The 23,888-nt window shown below is 35.1% G+C and overlaps 1 protein-coding gene across 1 annotated transcript in view; it reads right to left on the bottom strand.

Annotated features, from left to right (window-relative positions):
• LOC138320364 (F-box/WD repeat-containing protein 5-like) overlaps nucleotides 1-23,888 on the bottom strand; it is a 63,633-nt gene that overhangs the window by 5,391 nt on the left and 34,354 nt on the right. The window contains exon 5 of the mRNA XM_069263287.1: nucleotides 16,531-17,902. Coding sequence (XP_069119388.1) covers nucleotides 16,531-17,902 — 1,372 coding nt within the window. The remainder of the gene's footprint in view (nucleotides 1-16,530; nucleotides 17,903-23,888) is intronic.

The raw sequence follows: 23,888 nt of genomic DNA, 5'->3' as shown, positions 1-23,888 counted from the left end.
GAAAATGCCGTTAAATTTGCCAACATTATTCGTGAATAAACCGTTCAGAAAGTGAATATAAAATATTGCAGTGTTGTTATGACATATATCACTGAAAAGCTTAGATAGCAAGCAAGAACAATTTGTTATTCATATATCTTTATTTTGTTATTTTATTGAAAATTTTCTCAAATAAAAAACACATGCGACGTTTTTCGTTAAAAATTAGTGTTTTAGTGTATTCAGAGCTGGAAAATATATATCAGTTTATATTATAACTTCATGAAAATACAGTGTGTTAATGCTACAGATAAAATCCTTTACAAATCAGCTTTAGATTTAAAAATTGGTTTTCTTGAAACGAAATTATCGCGATTTTACTTTACCCTACTCAAACGAAAAATCGCGAAGTTATTTACAAATGTGTAACATTATGACGTTACCTTTCATTTACGTTTATCATAACACCATGATCCAGAAGCACATTGGGTGGTTGTTTATCTAAATTAAATCGAAATATATTTAACGCTGCAGAAGATTACAGATATAATATTTAACGAAACTACTCAAAATACTCTATGTAATTTGCTAGTGCGAGATCTGAAAATAGCATCGCCTTCATATTATGGAATGCTAAATGCGAGATTACGGTGATTCTGACCTCGGACGCTGCGGCCTCGGAAACTCCCTTTTGATGGAATCATAAATAATTATTACCACTGAAAAAAATCCTTAAGCTAAAGCATCTGTGAAAGTACTTCAAATGTACATGTATAGAAAATCAATCTAGAGTATTGTCCCTTGAGCGTCCAAAGAAACGATGCATAATATACTCTCCTCAATTTTTGAAGCATTAGCACCTAATGTTAGGTTTAGACGTCATTGAAACCAGTTCAATCATCAAACATTTTATAAAACAGATAGATTTCAACTTGTTTACTTCAAAATGTTTGAAATAGCGGGACTACTAGCAGGTACAGCACACGTAGGTAATACATGTACAGTGTACGTATGTCGTGATAGGCATAGTTCTATTGTACGTACGTGTACATGTACATGTAGATCTCATGCACAAATTAACAGGTGCTCTGGATCCATTTTAAAATAGACTTAGGATAGGATGAATATAGAGCTATTCGTAATATATTGACATACAAACTATTTGTAATACACGTTTTGGTCGGTAAATTCAAATAGCCTTTTTTGTGAGTGACGACCGGTGCGTTATAATTATGTGTATATACATTGTACATATGCATATACCTTATAATGCTCTCTTAATTTGTTTGCATTAAAATGTTACACAGCTCTAAGGAACTGGCCATAGGGCAGTGGCTATTTTCTACTTAAAGTTGTATGGTCTATAACTTTCGCTCTTTTTGTCATAGTGAAAACTGTTTAAGTGTTATACATATTTTTCTCCGTCTGTCTGAGGTTTAAACTTTCTAATTTTACCACTTTTTATAAAGTTGCAGCACTGGAAGTATCTTTAATTATAAAAGTAAAAAATCTTTTTAACGTGTACATGTGAAAAAAAGGCTCGAAAGATGCCGAATCATTCCGAACTCTTCCGAACATCGTCGCGACAATCTCGAAGTGAAACGAGAGTTGTGAAACCAAGAGAAAATATCAACAATTTTTCATAAACAAAATATGTGGTCGACCTCATCAGACTCTATCTACAAAGAAAATAATGCTCGCACATTACAATATTTGATACATACAACATTTTACGGTAATGTGTAAACTGGATGTTTCAAATACTCAATCTGTGGACATATACTAGCATGATTTGCTCATATAGGCCAGAAGGAAAACGTAAACAAACACATATGTGCTTACGCTAGTTACCTGGCTCACCACGTGCAGGTCGTGTCGAACGTCAGTCACGTGATACGATTAGGAATCCGACAAATCCCGAAGTCACTTAACATGGCGGTGATTGAAGGCGCTTTATTCAAAACCAGGTATATATGATTCCTAGATTTCGGCTCTCTTATAGGCCGACATATGCTTTTGGGGAGCTAAATCATTAAGTTACATGTCAATGTTTAAATATCAAATGTTTAAGTTACATATCGTTACAGTGAAATTAGCAGCAATACAACTTTAACAGTAATTTTTTTTCCCCCCGCTTTCTATTATCTTGAGCTTCGGCTCATCTATTTGAAATAAATATATATATATTTAGCTCAATTGAATTGGTAGAGCATCAGGATAGTGTTTGGAGTATCGCGGAATCTAATAAGGCGATTATAAAACAAATGGCCTCATAGCATGATGGTCCAGTTAATTAATGTTCAATGATTGGTTTTGACTAATATTCTTGATTATCACTCATATGCACTGTTTAAACTAATAATTAATTAGGACAATTCAAATGACCACTGATATTTAATTGTTACCAATGTTGGTATTAAAACAATCATAGAATTCTTTCAATACAGATGTCATTCATCAAATGTTAAATTATACAGTATATAGATCAACAGTTTTATAAAAAAAATTGATTTGTGCAGAACAGGTTTTTTTCTGAGCAGGATTTTAGTGTGAGCGTATGCAGAAGCAGCATCTTCTTAGTAAGAATATTGCTGGGACCAATTCAAATAGCATCAACTTAACTTTAATATTAGAAAATTTAATAAAATTCAAAATTTAACAATGCTTTTTATTCAAATTTATCAGAATATTGTTATATGATAAAAAATAATTGGGGAAAATTTTTCCTGTATGATTGCTTATCGGTATCACACATGTACAACTATGTATAATCAAAGTGTTAAGTTGACTAGACTTTTAAAAGATACCTGTTGGAGGAGGGCTTAATTCATTATAGGTGACAAAAAAAATCAAAGATGTTTGGCTGTCCTGGTTATAAGAGGTAAACTGAATTTGCTTCAATACGTTGAAATTTATCTTTTATCTCATTTTCTTCAACACAATATAAATTTCACAATTAAGATAACAATGCACAAGTTGTATTGGCTGGGTCTCGGCACAATGGAATGTGTACTACGGGTCAACAAATTGACATTGGCAGCTACAGTCGAGCCTTTCCCAGGGCCTTCATAACAAAATACATTAATTAACTCTCAACCATTGTTTTTCCCTTTAACAGTAAAGTGTATATGTAACACATTTACACACACATATAGGCCTATAAACAGCATCTAGATGAAACTAGGGCACCTGACTTGTGACACTGTCCAGGGAATATAGATTATCCAACACAGGTAATTATGATGTCATGACACTTTGAGTAACATATTTAAGAATAGAAAAATAATGAATATTTCTTAATTGCCTTAATCTTTTCTTAAACTATATTTCTTTTGTATAAAGTGGTACCGTCGGCCATATCATTTCCCATAATGCATTGTGTTTCTCATTTTAATATTACTATAGACAAAGAAGGAATGAAATATATTTTAATTCCTCAAAAATACAGTTTATGTCTGTTTGTCGCCAAGTTTTATCAGTTCCGTCCTTATCTATAACTACATGTCTGTGCCAAATTTCATTGCTGTTAATGGTGTATAACTTGAGATATCCTGTTCACAAGGTGATTTTCAAAACTAGGGGGTATGCTATAAGCTATGATGGAGCCATCGTGCTAAAAAAAACAGTTTGTGTGTTGAATCTTTGGGGGCAATGAGTGAAAAGGAAGGGGATAATACTTATGTACCGGTTCTGGATCGATTTATAGCCGATAACCAAGCAGCTCACAATTGGTAGAGCATCTGGCAAGAGTTCGGATTGTCCCGGGTTTGAAATCGTTTTGGTTGTGCATTATGTCGCTCTTACCACAATAATAAGAAACCTGTCGGTCACAAAGATGTCAACTAACGATATACATATGTAGGTACTGGTTATCAGAATGTCGATACTGTTTAATCACATGTCTTCCTTTCCCACAAAGAAACAAGAGATCCTAGAGGGTTCTTGCCGCCTACAAAAGAATAGTCTATGTCTGACATATGGCAGAGGAATCTTTGCGCTGCTTTTCGAACTGTAACTATCAAAATCCAAGATGGCAGCTGGTCGGCCATCTTGTTGACTGTTCGGTCCCAAAATGCAATATGCACAGCTAGGGCCCTAGGGGAACCTACATATGAAATTTGAAAAGAAGATCCTTAGATCTTTCTGAGAAATAGCGGTAACAAGAATTGTTAACTGACGGACGGACGGACGGAAGGAAGGAAGGACGGGCGGACCACGGACGAAAGGCGATATCAATATTATCAGATGGTGGGCTAAAAAAAACAAGTAAATACCGTCATTCCTGGATCCACTCTAGTAGCATGTATGAGTTAAGCTTTACAAACTATTAAGCAATGCTATGACAATGATGATTTGTGATATATGTTGAAGTGTATACTCATGCAAATATATACATAACAATTGATCGTACCCATAGATCTCCAACATTCCCACGGGATTAAAATGTTCTTACAACAAAACTTTTACTGTTTCTGCTTCTCAATTAATACCAAAAGTAATCTCCCGTTTTAATATATACATGTACATACTGTATAAATTTTATATCGATTTGTAAAAATAAACATGTCATCTTTGTAATATGAATGAAAACAAAGATTTTACACCATCTATCATGTTGCAAGTTCATGACGAATTGGGAGTAAATGCAAGCGTTTCCTCCAAAACAATGAGTAGTGTGCAAGAATATGAATTACCTCCCTTGTGTCTCGCCGATGTACATATATATAATAATATTAATATTATTATATACATGTATTTTCATTTGTACACTACTTTGATTTTTCAATTACCGTAGGTAACTCATATCTTAATCAATTCAATGTTTTTCTATGTTACGTGTAACTACTAACTTAATCAATACATGATTTTGCTGCCAATATTGCTATTTTAGCTGCTATTTTCTTCAAAGTTCACACAGATAATCTCTTTGCCAAAATTTTGTTGATCGTAATTAATGGGCTATCTCATAGGATTATCTTCAGAATTATATGTAGTTTATATTGAATCTTCAAATTTACAGTTTGTGTTGTTGTTCTGCCCGTTAAATAATCCAGGAAAGCAAAATGGTGAAGTTGTTTTCAATAAAATGGTGATTTTGGTGATCTTTGACCTTTGACCTTTACTACTACCATAAAGGTCAAAGGTGAAAACTATATTTAGAAAAATGAAATTCAGGTGATATACTAATCATTGATGTATAACACTTTATGGTTCTATGCAGCCAACGTTTGGAAAATAAGATATACAAAAAAGTGTTAATCTCACTTATTTAGTACATCAAAAACACCCGAACAGGAAGGTGTTAATTATGAAGTGTAAATTTTAGAAATGTTCAAATACAGAAAATAAATAGCAAACAAGACTGGGACTAGATCAAAAGTTACTTGGGTCAAAAGTCAGTGTCAAATCTCAAGATTTTGGCTCTATAGATATACAGATATCCATATGTGTAATAAAAAAAATTGTTGTGTAATACACATATTGCCTGTTGTTAAATTGCATTATTCATTATTGGCTATTTTTAATTTGCAATGTTTTAATTGAATTAGAAAGGAATAGACTGACAATAACTTTAATTAGTCCAGGTCAATCAAGGTCTACATGTAAAAGCTCTGAGCAACTCCACTTAGTGCTTGAAGCAAGATCACACTAAAGGAATTAGGATTGCTTGAATAAATAAACTAACAAAATACATTTAATAAAGTTAGATTTTTCGCCAGGTTAGACTATATAATACTAAATCAAAGTACTGAAAACACTGCGCAATAGAAACAGAAAAATTTATATGAAATCAAATGTCTTTTTTATAATTAGAATACATGAGCCATTATCATTTATTATCTTCCTATTTTCCTGAATAGTGAATCATCATAGATAAGTAAATGTATTATTTAATGAAGAGACAACGCTTGAAATTTCTTTTGAATTAATGATATATATATATTTATATTTTAATTTTTGCTTATTTCTTTTAAATTATTTTGCCATATATTGAAATTGTTTGATTACATGTTCTGTATTTATACATTCATATATGCATACACTTGTATAACCATATCTATATAATAGTGTATGTTTTGTAATAGTGACTACAAGAACAATACCAGAGGGCCTGTATCGCTCACCTGTTGTTTTTTTTGTAATTATCCCAAGACTCTGACAATAAGAAAAATAAGCAAAATTGACTCCCAAAGTTTAATTTTGAATCACAACCATACAATGATGCTATTGATACCATACAAATATGCTATCCAATACATTGGTTCAGAGACAAAGTAATTTATATGAAAATATTAGCCTAATTGGCCTTTTTGACCCCGCATCTATTGCCGTCTAAGGCCCGGGGGGTCAGCCCTATCATTTGTACAATTTCAAATCCCAACCCTATAAGGATGCTACCATTGCATTATGAGTGCTCTTCCATGCTTAGTTGCAGAGAAGAAGTCGTTTATATAAAAATAGCTAAATTGACCCCTTTTGACCCCACCCTTCAGGCCCCCGTGGGGGTCAGCCTCATCATTTGCAAACTTTTGAATCCAAACCCTATAAGGATGTAACCATTGCATTATGAGTGTAATCCCATGTTAAGTTGCAGAGAAAAAGTCATTTATATGGAAATTGACCATTTTTGACCCCGCCCCTCAGGCCCCGGGGGGTCAGCCCTATCATTTGCACAATTTGGAATCCCCACCCTATAAGAATGCTACCATTGCATTATGGGTGCTATACCATGCTTAGTTTCAGAGAAGATAACGTTTATATGGAAATAGCCAAATTGGCCCCTTTTGACCCCGCCCCTCAGGCCCCCGGGAGGTCAGCCCCATCATTTGTACAATTTTGAATCCCCACCCTATAAGGATGCTACCATTGCATTATGGGTGCTATCCAATGCATGGTTTCAGAGAAGAAGTCGTTTATATGGAAATAGCCAAATTGACCCCTTTTGACCCCACCCCTCAGGCCCCCCGGGGGTCAGCCCCATCATTTGTACAATTTTGAATCCCCACCCTATAATGATACTACCATTGCATTATGAGTGCTATCTCTTGCTTGGTTTCAGAGAAGAAGTCGTTTATATGGAAATAGCCAAATTGACCCCATTTGACCCCGCCCCTCAGGCCCCCGGGGGGTCAGCCCCATCATTTGTACAATTTTCAGTTAGTAGCCCCTAAGGATGCTACCAGTCAAATTTTGTTGAAATCAGACCAGCGGTTATGGAGAAGAAGTCGATTGTTGACGGACGACGGACGCTGGACGCTGCGGTATATCCCATAAGCTCACCTTGGTCCTTCGGAAGATCACTAGTCTTTCGTAAAAGTCTTTCTTAATTCCTGTATCCAGATAATGGATATAAAGTTCACCATACGGTTTACATGCATTGACGGTAATTTTAGGAAGAGGTCTTCAAATATTTGAACAAATTATATGAGACATTCGATGTAAAAAACGTGAACATTTATGAAATTTAAGTCAAATAAATGTTTGACCACAAAATGTGTAAAATTATTGAAAAACAGTCTTGGGCGATTAATTTATAATTCATTATTATTTTTTCTTTATTCTTAATGTCATATTACTATTATTCTGCAAATATGTTTCTGTCGTTATTTGGGTAATTACATGTACGTGATACATGTATGTTATCGTACATATTCAAACACGATTTGTGAAGGAATATGGTATCCAAATAACGCTGACTGTTACAGTACACATTTCAAATTATTCAGAATAGAATTAATGAGGCATATAGACAAGAGGTTATTAACAATGTATTTACTGTAATACAACACATGGTATACTGTACAAACATTCAATTGATAATTTTTGTTATAATTTTATTTTACAAATTAACCTATTGTATATGTTGTGATTTAAATGAACTTACTTGATGATGAATATCACTTTCTATTACAATGTCCATTTTATGATGTTTTACGCCAAAAGAATACTAAGAAATAGTAATCAGAAGACCAAGTTGAATTGTTAAGTGTTAACAACGTTAAAGAATAACAAAATTCTGGTAAATTTATCCATGGATTTACAAGTGACAACACCAAGGACTTAGATGACCACACTTACAAATCATTGATTTATCTATTTTGCTTTTAAGAAAAGGTGAGAAAAGTGAAAAAGATATGAGACATTTGCTGAAAATTTAATATCTATGGTATATGTATCACTTTCCGTCTCTTTTGTAATATAAATTGTATATTTGACATGTTGTAACTTGCACTTATGGACCGTGAACGGTATAAAATGAATTGAAATAACTCCCCTTTCAGAAGCCCGTCGAACCATGACCGAGACTGGGCGATTACATATGTGAATGAATTAGTGTCACCTGATCACACCCAGCGGCAACGGCTAGACTGGAGAGATGTTACCTGACGAACTGTACTGTAACGGGTATTTGGTATTTATACGTGTAGAAATTAAATTTAGATCGTGATATATTAGTTAGTTTCAATTGACCGGATCTGATTTTAATGCAATGGAGTATCTAAGGATTTATAAGTAGATATATACGTCCTTGATATATAATCCAAGTAAAAGATGTCCGTAAATTAATGTTACCGAAAATAGTTCATTAAATACAGAGATATCGTATTTGTTTTACATTTGTACTAGTGTAAATGTGATATTTGATAAACACGTATTTTTAGGAAAAGATGACATATACCTACAGCTCGATCGGTTAAGCTTCAGACTACAGCTACAGTACATGTACATGTACAAATTAAATGTACAGTAACTTCAGTAAATTATTAGAAATCCTGCACCCTGTTACATATTCTATATAATTAAAGTTTCAAATGTTTTGGAACATACAGTGAAATAGGTCTAGTGCTACACCGGCAGTTGACTCCATTTTTAGTTTTTGCTTGCGCATGCGCAACTAACAATTCCCAATCAAAACGAAAAGAAGTACATCCGGTTGACGAAACGCAAACGCACGCAAACGCAAACGAACGAAAACGAATTCAAATAAAAGCTCAAACGCAAACGAATGCAAACGAACGCAAACGAACGTGAGCGAACGAAAACGAATCCGGAAGCGCAAACGCAAAACGATAAACGAAAGGAAACGCAAACGAAACTAAACGAAAGGAACGCAAACGAAACCCAAACACGTTTGAGGGAATGTTACACGCATTAAGTACTGTAGTTGAATTATGGACCAGGTTATCTGATCATGTGAAGGTGGTTGTTTGTCACTTTCGTATATTGATCTGCCGAACAGTTCATGCATCATGCTCTCAGGTTTCTGGATCTGTTAAAAGATGAAAAACACTGCACTGATAGGATAATAAATATTTCCAAAGGTAGCTTATCTGATCATGTGAAGGTGGTTGTTTGTCACTTTCGTATATTGATCTGCCGAACAGTTCATGCATCATGCTCTCCGGTTTCTGCATCTGTTAAAAGATGAAAAACACTGCACTGATAGGATAATAAATATTTCCAAAGGTAGCTAGCACTTTAGTTATACTGAAACACTAAGACAGAAGGTTGCCGGTTGATAGAATGCAAGAGAAACAAATGTTCACTTTGATCTGAGCAAAAACTTTTAACAAACATATGCACTATTTGAACATCATAAAACAAGGTTCACACTTTATGCATATAATCACATAAAAAATATATTATTATATGATGATAGTGGTATTCAGATTAATGGAGTTCGTCGAGTAACGTAAGGTTTGAGGTGTTTGATCAATTAATTGATCAAGAAATCTGTAATCCAGTTTCGTGGGATTTTTACAACACCATGATAAACCATAGTATAAAGATAGCTGATCATTAAAACATCCAAAAATAATCATAGACAGCTCGTTAAAATCATTCCCTTGTATGTGGTTGTCACTCATATCATTTCAAATTTTACATGTTTAGGCGAATTGAAGAGCTCGTAAGCACTCGTAAGCTCGTAAATGTTCAGATGAGCATGATTTGTGAAGAAAATAATCGACATGAAAACATAAAAGCACAGAGAGGCCTCGCGATCGTAAGCCAGTTAGCCTTTGAAGGCTATTTTTTATATGTTTACACATCAAGGAATAAAATAATCAATTTTAATCGATCATTGATTGGTTTATATAAAACTGATGAGGACCACAGGGGCCCGTAACTACTGTTTATATCATAATATATATTTTCAGTCATTGGGTATGTTATATCCCAATACGTTATATCCGGTCCCAATACTGGGATATAACGTACCCAGTGACTGAAAATACATCTTATAATATAAACAGTAGTTACGGGCCCCTGTGATTGGACCATAAATTTCAATTGATTCCCAACACTGTATGTCAGCTTTCTGTTGGTCAATATTGTTCACGACATATCAGTTTATCTAGATGTACGGTAAATTAGATCCATCTTTAGAATAAACATCTTTCAACTATCATATTAGTGCCAATAATTATCACTGATCGGTTATTTGAATTATATTTGAAATTTGATAAGATAATGATAATCATAAGGATAAATTGAATAAGATTGGACATTTTTTGTGTGTTTTTAACCTGTTTTGTATTTTGTTAGCCAAATGACACGCCTCCTTGCTCAGGTATAATGGTAAATCAAACATTATATGGACTAATTTTATATTCACATCAGGATTTAATACAATCTCAATATCTGTTTAAGAATATAAATTTCATCTCTGAAAAACATAAAGATGTGATGTAGTAGCCTGAAGATGTTTTAAATATGAAAGTACACCACAAATTAAATGTCATTTGAAAATTTGATGGTCTATTATTATATAAACTATTATTTTGAGTTCTGCTACAATTAGCCAATTATTATTCTGACAAAAAAATCTGATGCACAATAATTCACAATGAATGAATGATGCATTCATATTTATCAAATAGATGCAGTTTACATTTCTCCAAAAATAAACATGATTTAACATTTGTAAATTCTAGTACAGGACTAAAAATAACCCATGAATAAAACAATAAGATGCCAGTGAGAAGGTTACAATCAAAATAAATTCGTGTCTAGAAACAAGATGGGGTAAACTGGCACTAAAAACATGTCGAAATGGAACATCTGGTCGCATATTTACATTGTTGAATACATCAGTATTGGGAACAATGCTAAACATCCTAACAACCTAAACACTATTTAAATTCTAGCTAAAGATAGAATAGGCTACTGGGACGCTGTAGTCGTCAACAAACATACAGTAGTCATGATTTGGGTAAAATTTAATTCTTAGCAACTCATGAAACACATTATCAGGTTGGGCACAACCCTGCATATGGGTAACAGTTATCCATTTGAGCAACAGTTTCCTGTTTGCAGTAATCAATAAGTTACCCAATTGAGTAATTATGTGAAAAGAAAACACATTTATAATGTTGTTTTAAAAATTATTATCAAAAAAGGGCGTCATAATTTTTAGAATGCCTTACAACTGATCAAAGACTCTATGTTTCTGTCGGTGAAATATCAAAATCTGTTGTCTAACTTTGTTGTAAGATGACAATTTAGGTGCTCTCCATTGACTTCAGTGAAAAAGTGCAAATGTCATGGTTGAATAAGTTTTACCTGCGTTCTATTTTTAGCACCATAGTTAGCAATGGAGGTGGTTTATTTTGTGACTTTTACCAAAATTGAGACAATGAAGTTTGTCCCATTTTGATTAATAATGTACTATGTTATATGTAATGGTGCCATGTCAAAATTATTACACCCTTTTTTTATAAAAAAAAGTTTAAGACAACTTCATGCATTTTTCTTACACAATATTCCTCATTTTGGTAACTCAAACAGGTAACTGTTACTCAAATGGGTAACTGTTACCCATATGCAGGGTTGTGCCCAACCTGATTACTTCCACATAAACAAAATAACACTATCATGAAGCATTTGCCAGCAGTTCCAGCCATTCGGAATTCTGGATTCACAGCAGAATATGTACACAATCATGACTACTGTTCCGTAACGACTAGACACACTAGTTGGGTCCAAGTAAGTAGTCTGCGTAGGCACGTTGATTAGTCAAGAGTTCTCAATGTCTAATCAGCGGTTAGATAACAAATGTCTTCAAAGCGAGCACCTGGATTTATCAATCGCTTTTCAGTCGAATCCTATCAGAGCTGGGCAAATGTCAAAAAATTATCGTCATTAATTTACATAGATACTGTCATAGTGTGATAGAAGCATATAGCTATGAGCAGAACTGCTGAATGTTGATAAACAGCATCAGTCAACTGTCATGGCGATAACTTTGGATGGTGAAAATGTGTGATAAAAATGGATCTCGCAAAAGTATTATCATAGGAGATTTCAGAAAAGATGGCGATGACGTCACACAAAGGTACATCCGGGCGCTCAAAGGTACAACTCTTATATCTGTACACATAAACATTGAGGGAACACAACCGCTTGCGTTGTTTGTTTACATTTTATTGTAATAAATAGTACGGCAATCCGAGGACTGTTGTGTTATTTTAATTTAAATAGATGTAAATAAAAATATTTTACAACAATATACAAATTTAAACATATGGTATCCATATATTCTACTCTGTTTATACTCCATTTCCGACCGCTACGAGAAAACACGGTAGCCATTACGTATAAACATTGACATATATATTGAAAATATCAACTTGAAACTACAAATTAAATTCAAAGTCTCCCAAAATATAATTATAAGCAATTACTCTTTTCGAAGTGTTACTTGATAAAACACCTTACGATGTGTGATTAGTGCAAAATTAAACATTTGCTTTCATAGGTTACCCCAAGCCCACGGCAGCCATTACAGTACAGCCGGGACCCCGAATTTCGTCCATTTTCAATGTCATAAAATTACATATTCTGGTTATTTTTTTGTTTTCAATTTTAAGGATTTAGTTTATAACATACAAATGAGTCAGTTTGTGGGTTCTTTTTAAAAAATTTTAAAACAAAACTTTGAGTATTTAGGATTCTCGAAGCCGTGCGCAATATGTATCCTGGTCGGCATTTACAGTACTACGATCTGTAATTTATATCAATTTAAATGAAATCTACCGAATATGTATTCAAATTCTCTAAAAGTAATATCACTTCGATTTGAGACTTAACACAGCAGTCTATGGCATAAAAGAGGCTGAATATGAAATAATAAAGATAAAATCTGCAGCATGAAAACTGAACGATTTCAGCATTTTATTTTTCGAGATCGGCAGCCATACGTGTACGTGTAACACAGTAGTTTAATTACTATTCGTAATTTTGTTACGATTCAAGAGCATTCCATTAAAACAACATGTACATATTAAATAAAGAAATACATATCTTAAGCAAGTACTTTTTGATAAAAGTGTTGGTAATTATTTATTTCCCCAACATTGCTGTGGCCTGTGGTGATCTACCAGCGACGAAGCCATTCACGAGCGGCCATGATCTGGTCATGTGGCTCACGTTTTGTTTATATCATATTGTGATGTGAACAGCCTTTCATGTATAACAGAAACATGATACATTGAAATAAATCATCTATTCATAACATTTCATCTATTCATAACATTTTTTTTTCACAACCTGAATTATATGAACATGATCGGGTACGTGTGCACGTGATGGCCCAACAGCGCTTCGATAGGTGGCTTCGACACTAAATCTACACAAGTAAATTTAGCAATAAACAAATGAAAATATAAAAATGTTTACATCCGTAACTTGTGAAACAATAAGAAAACATTTCAAAATCAGAATTTGCAAGTAAGAAAGTGTAAACTTTTGTCAAAGTATCGATTATGAAGCAGGGATGTACGTATCTGTTATTGTTTTTATTAGTCGCCATACTGTGTTTGTACCTTTGAGGACCCGGATGTAAACTTTCTGTGACGTCACGCCATCTTTTCTGAAATCTCCTATTGAAATACAATATCCAGGCATGTAAAATATGGCACACAAAATATTTTCTTATACATTACTTACATTTTTAGCAGTCGATGATGCAAATACATGTGATGTTAATGAATATCTCTTCCGGGTCGAATGTGGAGGAATCTTGCAGCGAAGACATCCGGAACTCCTCAGGGAATAGGCCTAGATTCTCAAGATAACACCCGATGAGTTCAGGATGGCAGCGAAGATCGATTAAAATCAATACCCGATGGCAAATTAGTTACTAACGTGTACGAATCATTATTATACACATTTGACTACCCGATTAACAATTTTACTCTTTAATTTATTATGTAATTTGGTTGCTCCATAATTCTTCTCCGTGCACAATTGCATGTGCAGAACACAGAACTATATTTCAGGTAACGATATGACTGTAAGACGGTCGAGCTAGTGTAAGGTTTCCGTTGAAATATATTAAATACTCATTTTTCACATTACGATGCGAATCTGCGTGCAATAAAATACAGCAAACATTTATTGTTGTTTTATTAATTTTATTTACTTATTTTACTCATTCAATAAAATGATTAGTAAAGCAGTAATTGGAAGACAGCATTTTGATTGGTTGAAAGGAAATGAATGGAAATTTATGAATGGGAGTTTATGAATGAAATGGTTCACAAAATCACCACTAGGTGTCGTTGTAGGGCAAGTCCTACAACTCATCTTACAAATGAGATCAATCCAGACGGCATAAACACAAGCGCTATGCTAGCGCAGTGTTAAAAATGAATTTTTACTGCAATTACTCTGATGAGATGAGAATCACATGCTATTGTCAGCTTATTTACTACTGGATGCTATTTTGAACTCCATTCATTTTTTTATTGACTTAAAATTTGATGCATAATATGTGTACGTGTACATATACACTATGCAATGTATATGCTATTTGTGTATGACTATGATTGTATAAGAAACACCTAGGTCTTTCATTATATATATATATACATGTTTCTGATTCATTTGATTCAGAGACAAATTCTGGACAACATATAATATGGTAGCTATATGGTTCATTGGCAAGCTATATGTGTATACATACATACATGTACATCACAAATTGAACCAAGAGAGCTGTCTTCATTATCTACACAGAAAATATATACATAATTGCATGTTAGACATTCAGAACTTTTAACACACATTAAACCGCCTTATTTCAACCTCAACCCCTTTCTTTCTTTTTTTTTTATATTTTTTTTTTTTTTCATTTTCTGTAATCCTTAAAATCATATAACCAAATGTTTATAGTTTCACCAGAAATTTATCATCATATGTTTTAATGGACATGGAGCTTTTCCAACATAAATATCAGAAAAATACATAGAATCTACATGTATAAAGTTTTATACTCGTTTATGGCGATACATGGTGATTTTTTTTACACTAATAGATATGTATACATGTATACACATATGACTTTGAACAAAAATGCATATTATGTCAAGTTTGCTCTCCGTGCTTAATTTACTTGATTTATTATTGTATTTCATTTGGACCTTTATAAAACAAATGGTTATGCAAGGCAAGTCAAATATCGTCTGAGATATTTATTTAAAAAAGTATCACTAGAGATTTACATGCAGATAACCATTTTGGTCTCTATCTAGTACGATGTATCTTGTCTATTTCATTATTGATCAATACTATTATTTATATATCTGGTACAACTTATTATTTAGTCTAGTACAATGTATATTGTATCGCAACACATATTTTATACCAAGTTTAAATATCGTTCCAACAAAAATCCCTTTTGTGGCCCCCAGAAATTAGGCAAAGCATAGTCAACCGATCGCCGTATTGTAAACACTCAAAATAACTGAATGGAAGTATTGGCTACACGACGATAATGTATATATATATTGTTCTGGGGGACTCTTTAACTTCATCACATAACAAAACATTCACATGTTCATGATAAGTAACAAGTTCCTGCTAACATGAATGACACACTTTTGACTGGGCACGCCATTTCGTTTGGTCTGGAAAAGTCACATGATCGTTTAAGCATTGAAAATGGCGCGGTATGCATCTTCAAACACTCTGGATATCGAACTTTTAATCATTAATTTCTTTTGAACTCGGGACTTTTTTGGTGTGTAATATGGGGAAAGTTGATAACTTTTTATAATATATGTACGCTAATTTTCTTTTGTTGATTTACGAACCCTGAAAGATACGGATTATGCGGCTTTGATATCACAAATATGAAATTTTATATCATTTGCTAATATTTCTATTTCAACAAAAGATGAAATCTGAGGAGGTAGAAATACAACTCCTGCCTGTACACTTGGATGCTGACTTGCGAAAAGAAATTGACCTTTGCTATGTGTAGAGATGTTGTATCACAGTTAGTTACATACATACAGTAAAGTCACCTAACACTGGGACGTCTGATGTTTTATCAAACATCTGAGCCTAGTTGTTCAAGAGGTGATAATTAAGAAAATAATCATAGTTAACAACAATTTTGAAATCAATTTAAATAATTTGTTGTAATGCTTACTTGAAATTATTTTTACAAAATCCTGAAGTATTTGATCCATTCTTTACCTACATGTTCATTCTTTAGAAGATACAATTACAGTTATCCAAAACAAAATCTAACAGAATACCTACCTATTGTCTGGTGAAAAGCACATGCCAATGATATGACCATGCATGTCAATGATCTTGTCCACATTGTCATACGGCTGGTTATCCAAAGGCAAGTCAAAAGGCTGTTGTTCATTGGTATCAGGAACAAGACACAACGTTGAGTTAGAGCCCTCGACTCGGGCCAGGGACTTGATCCGTTTAATACCGATCTGATGTGGTGTATATGTCTCTGAACCCATGGTAAACACCAGGTACTTGTCTTTAACGGTGTTTGACTTTTTCTTGGAATCCAGTTTGCTGAAGTCTTTGTTCAGATCCATCCTTCCCATATCCTTGTTGGCTACAACACAATACTTAGGGGAGTTCCTGACATTTGAGGTTTCCCTGGTAGACAAGTAGTTAGCCTGTAAGGGAGACCCGTACACAGAGCCGTCCACATACATACCAGAGTGGCAGAAGTCCTGACAGTAATCATCCTCATCGGGGAACATATCTGCCACAGTCTCCCTGTCCTCTATCTCCACCCTGGCACACTTGACACAGCAGTGACTATCATCACTGTGTAAAGAGTTAAGGCTGTCACTGACACTAGCTGTCAACATAGTTTCAGACACACTTACCCTATCTAGATCCTCCAGTTGGTTTCTTATGACGTTAGAGTTACTAGATGTGGAACTTGGCTTACTTGTTCCACTGGTTTTAGAAAGTTTATTGTCATCATTACCTACAGCCCCAGAATTGCTGAGTACCCCTTTCATTAACGACTTCTGTTGTACAGAACTTGTTTCTGCTTGTTCAGAATCCAACACAAACTGAATTTTGTCTTGGGCTTGACGATAGTCCTGACCATACTCAATTGTTCCATTGCGACGATCATTATTTTCGTCCTCATCTAACTGAATAAATCTGTGTTGGAAAGCACCATTTTCATACACCTGTACACTCTGGACATGTCGAACAGCACCACCTGTGGCACCCTGTGCATTTTGTTGCTCCCTAGGGAGCAGATCATCCACAGATTCTTGGTTCTCTACCACAATGTCACCACTGCGCAGATTATCCTCAACAATCATGTTAGCTCCCTGGGTACATTTGGGCATATGACCATCGACCACATCATCAACCCCACAATATTCTGTTTCCTCAGCATAATCTGCAACCATTATGGTACGAATGGAGCTGGCGTTGACATTGTAAAAACGGTAGAGCCTCATTACCACCGACTCATGCTCGGATTCCGTTTCCTGTGACGCCTTATTTAGCCAGAGTGTGGAACACGACTGTAACTGACCAGTCCAGTGTAGGTTGCCTGACAGCAGGTAATGGTCATTATACCATGTCCCAAATACATCATATGGCTTGTTTATGACACGGGCTTGAAGCTCAAACTCACCTGTAATGGTAAAAACCTCAATCAGAAGTAGCTACGGTAAGAGAACATGATTGTAATTAGCCTTTAATTTTGTCAGGTTATAGTGCTAAGTTCTTAGCAACCACAGCTGAAGAGAGAGAGAGAGGGAGGTAGAGAGACAAACAGAAGCATGAGGCTAAGAGGGCCTGTATCGCTCACCTCGTTTGTAATGCCAAGTTATGTTCTGAATACAGGTTCATTGTTTCTTTTCTAAAGGAATTTTAATATTTACCTTTATCCCCTATCAGGCCCTGCCCCTCCTGTCCCCGGGGGGTCAGAGCCAAAATTTATACAAACTCTTTTCCTCTTCCCTCAAGGATATTTCTGGCTAAATTTGGTTAGAATCCATGTAGAAATTTATGACTATAGTAGTGATTTAAAGGATTTACCTCTATTTCCCTATTGGGCCCTGCCCCTCCTTCCCCTGGGGGTCCTAGCCAAAAATTATGCACACTCTGTTACCCTTCCCCCAAAGATGTTTCTGGCCAAATATGGTTAGAATCCATTCAGAACTCTATGACTAGTAGTGATTTAAAAGACTTACCTCTATTTCCCTCATTGGACCCCACCCCTCCTTGCCCCCGTGGGGTCAGAGCCAAAACTTATACAAACTATATTCCCCTTACACCAAGGATATTTCTGGCCAAAGAAGGGATATCACTTTGGCCCGTTTTACGGCCACTCAATAATAAGCAAAATATTTTGCATGAAGATAACTTAGGGTCAGCTGCATATTGTATGCTATTCAGAATATCAGATTTTTTCTGCACTCAATTTCAGAGGTCAAAGGGTGAAAATTCACATTTTCATTGTTTAAGTCCTAATTAATTAAATATTAGAAAGAGATAACATATTTTGCAGTTTTTGCCTGTAAATATTGGGAGCTTCAGTTCAGAAAAATGATGAAATATTCAAAAAGTATGTCGCAGTGACCTACTTAAGCAATTATTCTATTTTAGCATTAAAAACTTTAATATATTTGCTAAAAACTAGGACTTTTCAAAGATTTGATGGCTTGAAATTGATGTTTAGTACTGCATAAGAATCTTGACATGATCTGCTTAAGAGGATTACATCCTAGGGTCAAATTGGCTAGGTCACGTGCATAAATTAGGTCATATTCAATGAATGGTATCATCTGTCAACTAAGCATATGCTGTTTTCCCATGTTTTAAGCTTGATTTTAAATTATTTAGATTTTGTTTTATGAGCTTAATTTCAAGCAACGCCTTCACAGAGGTAGGATGTTAGAATTATGCCTGCTGCCCCATTGCATGATTGTGAAAGGTGACTAAATTTGGTATTTTAATTTCGCGATTATTGAGATGATTTTTTTTTAAATTTTCAACCATTTTGAAGCTGTAGAGTAATGTTTAGCACTTGATTTGTATTTTGTCATGATCTGCTTTAGATTATTAAATCCTAAGGTCACATTTACTGGGTCACATGTATAAATTAGGTCACATTCAATGAATGTTATTGTCTGTCATTTAAGTATCTTCTGGATTGTCTATGTTTAAAGCAAGTGTTTAAGCTCTTTAAGTTTGTTGTAAGAGAAAACAAAGACATATAAACACTATATATTGGCTCATCAGGCCCTTGAAGTCAGCCAGTGCAAACACGACTTTTAAATCTATGAAACTTATTTGGTTCCATCAAATCTGTGAATTCAGAAGATTTTTAAAATTTTAGCCATTTTGACCCCTTTTCGTCTGCCCCTCTGGCCCCTAAAGGTCGGCTAGGACCAATATTGATAAGATTTTTTTTTACCCCTGTGACCTTGAATGAAGATCAAGGTCATTCATTTGAACAAACTTCATAGCCCTTCATCCCAACATGTCAGGGGCCTAATATCAGGTCTCTAGGCCTCTTAGTTATTCACAAGAAGCTGTTTAAATGATTTGAGTCTATTTGACAACTGTGACCTTAAATGAAGGTCAAGGTCATTCATTTGAAACAAATTGGTAGCCCTTCATCCCAGCATGCTACAGGCTGAATATCAGTACCCTGAGCCTTCTGGTTCTTGAGAAGAAGTCATTGAAATATTTTAGCCTTTTTGACCCCTGTGACCTTGAATGAAGGTCAAGGTCATTTATTTGAACAAACTTGGTAGTCCCTCATCCCAGCATGCTGCAGGCCCAATATGAGTATCATGGGGCTTTTGGTTCTTGAGAAGAAGTCATTTTAAGATTTTAGCCTATTCAACCCCTGTGACCTTGAATGAAGGTCAAGGTTACTCATTGGAACAAACTTGGTAGCCCTTTATCCCAGCATGCTACAGGCCCAATATCAGTACCCTGGGCCATCTGAGTCTTGGGAAGAAGTCGTTAAAAGATTTAAGCTTTTTTGACCCCTGTGACCTTGAATGAAGGTCAATGTCATTCATTTGAACAAACTTGGAAGCCCTTCATCCCAGCATGCTACAGGCAAAATATCAGTACCCTGAGCCTTCTGGGTATTGAGAAGAAGTCGTTTAAATTTTTTTTAGCTTTTTTGACCCCTGTGACCTTGAATGAAGGTCAAGGTCATTCATTTGAACAAACTTGGAAGCCCTTCATCCCAGCATGCTACAGGCAAAATATCAGTACCCTGAGCCTTCTGGGTATTGAGAAGAAGTCGTTTAAAGATTTTAGCTTTTTTGACCCCTGTGACCTTGAATGAAGGTCAATGTCATTCATTTGAACAAACTTGGAAGCCCTTCATCCCAGCATGCTACAGGCAAAATATCAGTACCCTGAGCCTTCTGGGTATTGAGAAGAAGTCGTTTAAATTTTTTTTAGCTTTTTTGACCCCTGTGACCTTGAATGAAGGTCAAGGTCATTCATTTGAACAAACTTGGTAGCCCTTCATCCCAGCATGCTACAGGCCAAATATAAGTAGCCTGGGCCTTTCGGTTATTGAGAAGAAGTCGTTTGAATGAAAAGTTTACGCACGGCGGATGGTGCATGATGATGGACGGTGCATGATGACAATAGGTCATCCTGACCCTTCAGGTCAGATGACCTAAAAACTGTAAAATATGTTATCTCTATTCTAATATTTAATTAATTAGGACTTAAACAATGAAAATGTGAATTTTCACCCTTTGACCTTTGACCTCTGAAATTTCCATGAGCACAGAAAAAAATAGATATTCTGAATAGCATACAATATGCAGCTGGCCCTAATGTATCTTTATGCAAAATATTTTGCTTATCACTGAGTGGCCGTAGGGGTCCGTAGGAATTGTAGCAAATTTTCCTAGCTTCTCTTGGTAGATAGCTTTTCATTTTTGGAAGTAAAGCAATTGCTATTGAGAGCTTAGATGCTACCTTTTTTACTTGTTCTGACCAGTTAAAACATTTATCTATGTAAATACCTAAGACTTTCTCACAATTTGAATGATTGATATGTGTATCATTTACTGCTAGATGGATCCATTCCTGCTATTTTCCTCTTACTCCCAATAAGCATACTATTTGTTTTTTGTAAATTTATGTTCATATTATAAATTGGCACCACCTAAAAATGTTTTTAATATCTTCTTGAAGGCTTTGCTCAATTTCAAGTAATGTACTGCCTTTTTTATGTATAGTCGTATCATCAGCATACATGTCAACATTACATTGTTTTACATACATTGGTAAATCATAAATATATATAAGAAACATTAGTGGACCAAGAATTGAACCCTGAGGTACACCTGTTTTTATCAATTTAGGAGAGGATGACATACCATTTGATTGTATAGATTGAAATCTGCCAGATAGATAAGACGTAAACCACTGCAGACTTGACATTGATACATTTAAAAGTTTAAGTTTATGAAGAAGTATTTTGTGATCAACAAGTTCAAAAGCTTTTTGTAACTTGTGTGTGATATATTCTTCAATGGGTTTGTACATGACATCTAGAGACTTGTGTGTGATATATTGGTTTATGGGTATGAACATGACATCTAGAGACTTGTGTGTGATATGTTGGTTTATGGGTATGAACATGACATCTAGAGACTTGTGTGTAATATATTGGTTCACGGGTATGAACATGACATCTAGAGACTTGTGTGTGATATGTTGAATCATGGGTATGTACATGACATCTAGAGACATGTGTGTGACATGTTGGTTCACGGGCATGAACATGACATCTAGAGACTTGTGTGTGATATGTTGGTTCACGGGTATGAACATGACATCTAGAGACTTGTGTGTGATATGTTGGTTCACGGGTATGAACATGACATCTAGAGACTTGTGTGTAATATATTGGTTTACGGGTATGAACATGACATCTAGAGACTTGTGTGTGATATATATTGGTTTACGGGTATGTACATAACATCTAGAGACTTGTGTCTGATATGTTGGTTCATGGGTATGAACATGACATCTAGAGACTTGTGTGTGATATATTGGTTTACGGGTATGTACATAACATCTAGAGACTTGTGTCTGATATGTTGGTTCATGGGTATGTACATGACATCTAGAGACTTGTGTGTGATATATTGGTTCACCGGTATGTACATGACATCTAGAGACTTGTGTCTGATACATTGGTTTACGGGTATGTACATGACATCTAGAGACTTGTGTGTGACATATTGGTTCATGGGTATGTACATGACATCTAGAGACTTGTGTGTGATATGTTGGTTTACGGGTATGAACATGACATCTAGAGACTTGTGTGTGATATGTTGGTTCACGGTATGAACATGACATCTAGAGACTTGTGTGTGATATATATTGGTTTACGGGTATGAACATGACATCTAGAGACTTGTGTCTGATATGTTTGTTTACGGGTATGAACATGACATCTAGAGACTTGTGTGTGATATGTTGGTTTACAGGTATGTACATGACATCTAGAGACTTGTGTGTGATATGTTGGTTTACAGGTATGTACATGACATCTAGAGACTTGTGTGTGATATGTTGGTTTACGGGTATGAACATGACATCTAGAGACTTGTGTGTGATATGTTGGTTCACGGTATGAACATGTCATCTAGAGACTTGTGTGTGATATATATTGGTTTACGGGTGTGAACATGACATCTAGAGACTTGTGTGTGATATGTTGGTTTACGGGTATGAACATGACATCTAGAGACTTGTGTGTGATATGTTGGTTTACGGGTATGTACATGACATCTAGAGACTTGTGTGTGATATGTTGGTTTACGGGTATGTACATGACATCTAGAGACTTGTGTGTGATATATTTGTTTATGGGTATGAACATGACATTTAGAGACTTGTGTGTGATATATTGGTTCACGGGTATGAACATGACATCTAGAGACTTGTGTGTGATATGTTGGTTCATGGGTATGAACATGACATCTAAAGACTTGTGTGTGATATATTGGTTCACGGGTATGAACATGACATCTAGAGACTTGTGTGTGATATGTTGGTTCACGGGTATGAACATGACATCTAAAGACTTGTGTGTGATATATTGGTTCACGGGTATGAACATGACATCTAGAGACTTGTGTGTGATATATTGGTTCACGGGTATGAACATGACATCTAGAGACTTGTGTGTGATATATATTGGTTTACGGGTATGTACATAACATCTAGAGACTTGTGTCTGATATGTTGGTTCACAGTATGAACATGACATCTAGAGACTTGTGTGTGATATATTGGTTTACGGGTATGTACATAACATCTAGAGACTTGTGTCTGATATGTTGGTTCATGGGTATGTACATGACATCTAGAGACTTGTGTGTGATATATTGGTTCACCGGTATGTACATGACATCTAGAGACTTGTGTCTGATACATTGGTTTACGGGTATGTACATGACATCTAGAGACTTGTGTGTGACATATTGGTTCATGGGTATGTACATGACATCTAGAGACTTGTGTGTGATATGTTGGTTTACGGGTATGAACATGACATCTAGAGACTTGTGTGTGATATGTTGGTTCACGGTATGAACATGACATCTAGAGACTTG

Source organism: Argopecten irradians, chromosome 4 (assembly GCF_041381155.1).
Source record: "Argopecten irradians isolate NY chromosome 4, Ai_NY, whole genome shotgun sequence".
Classification (NCBI taxonomy): Eukaryota; Metazoa; Mollusca; class Bivalvia; order Pectinida; family Pectinidae; genus Argopecten; species Argopecten irradians.
This window is presented reverse-complemented; position numbering and strand designations above follow the sequence as displayed.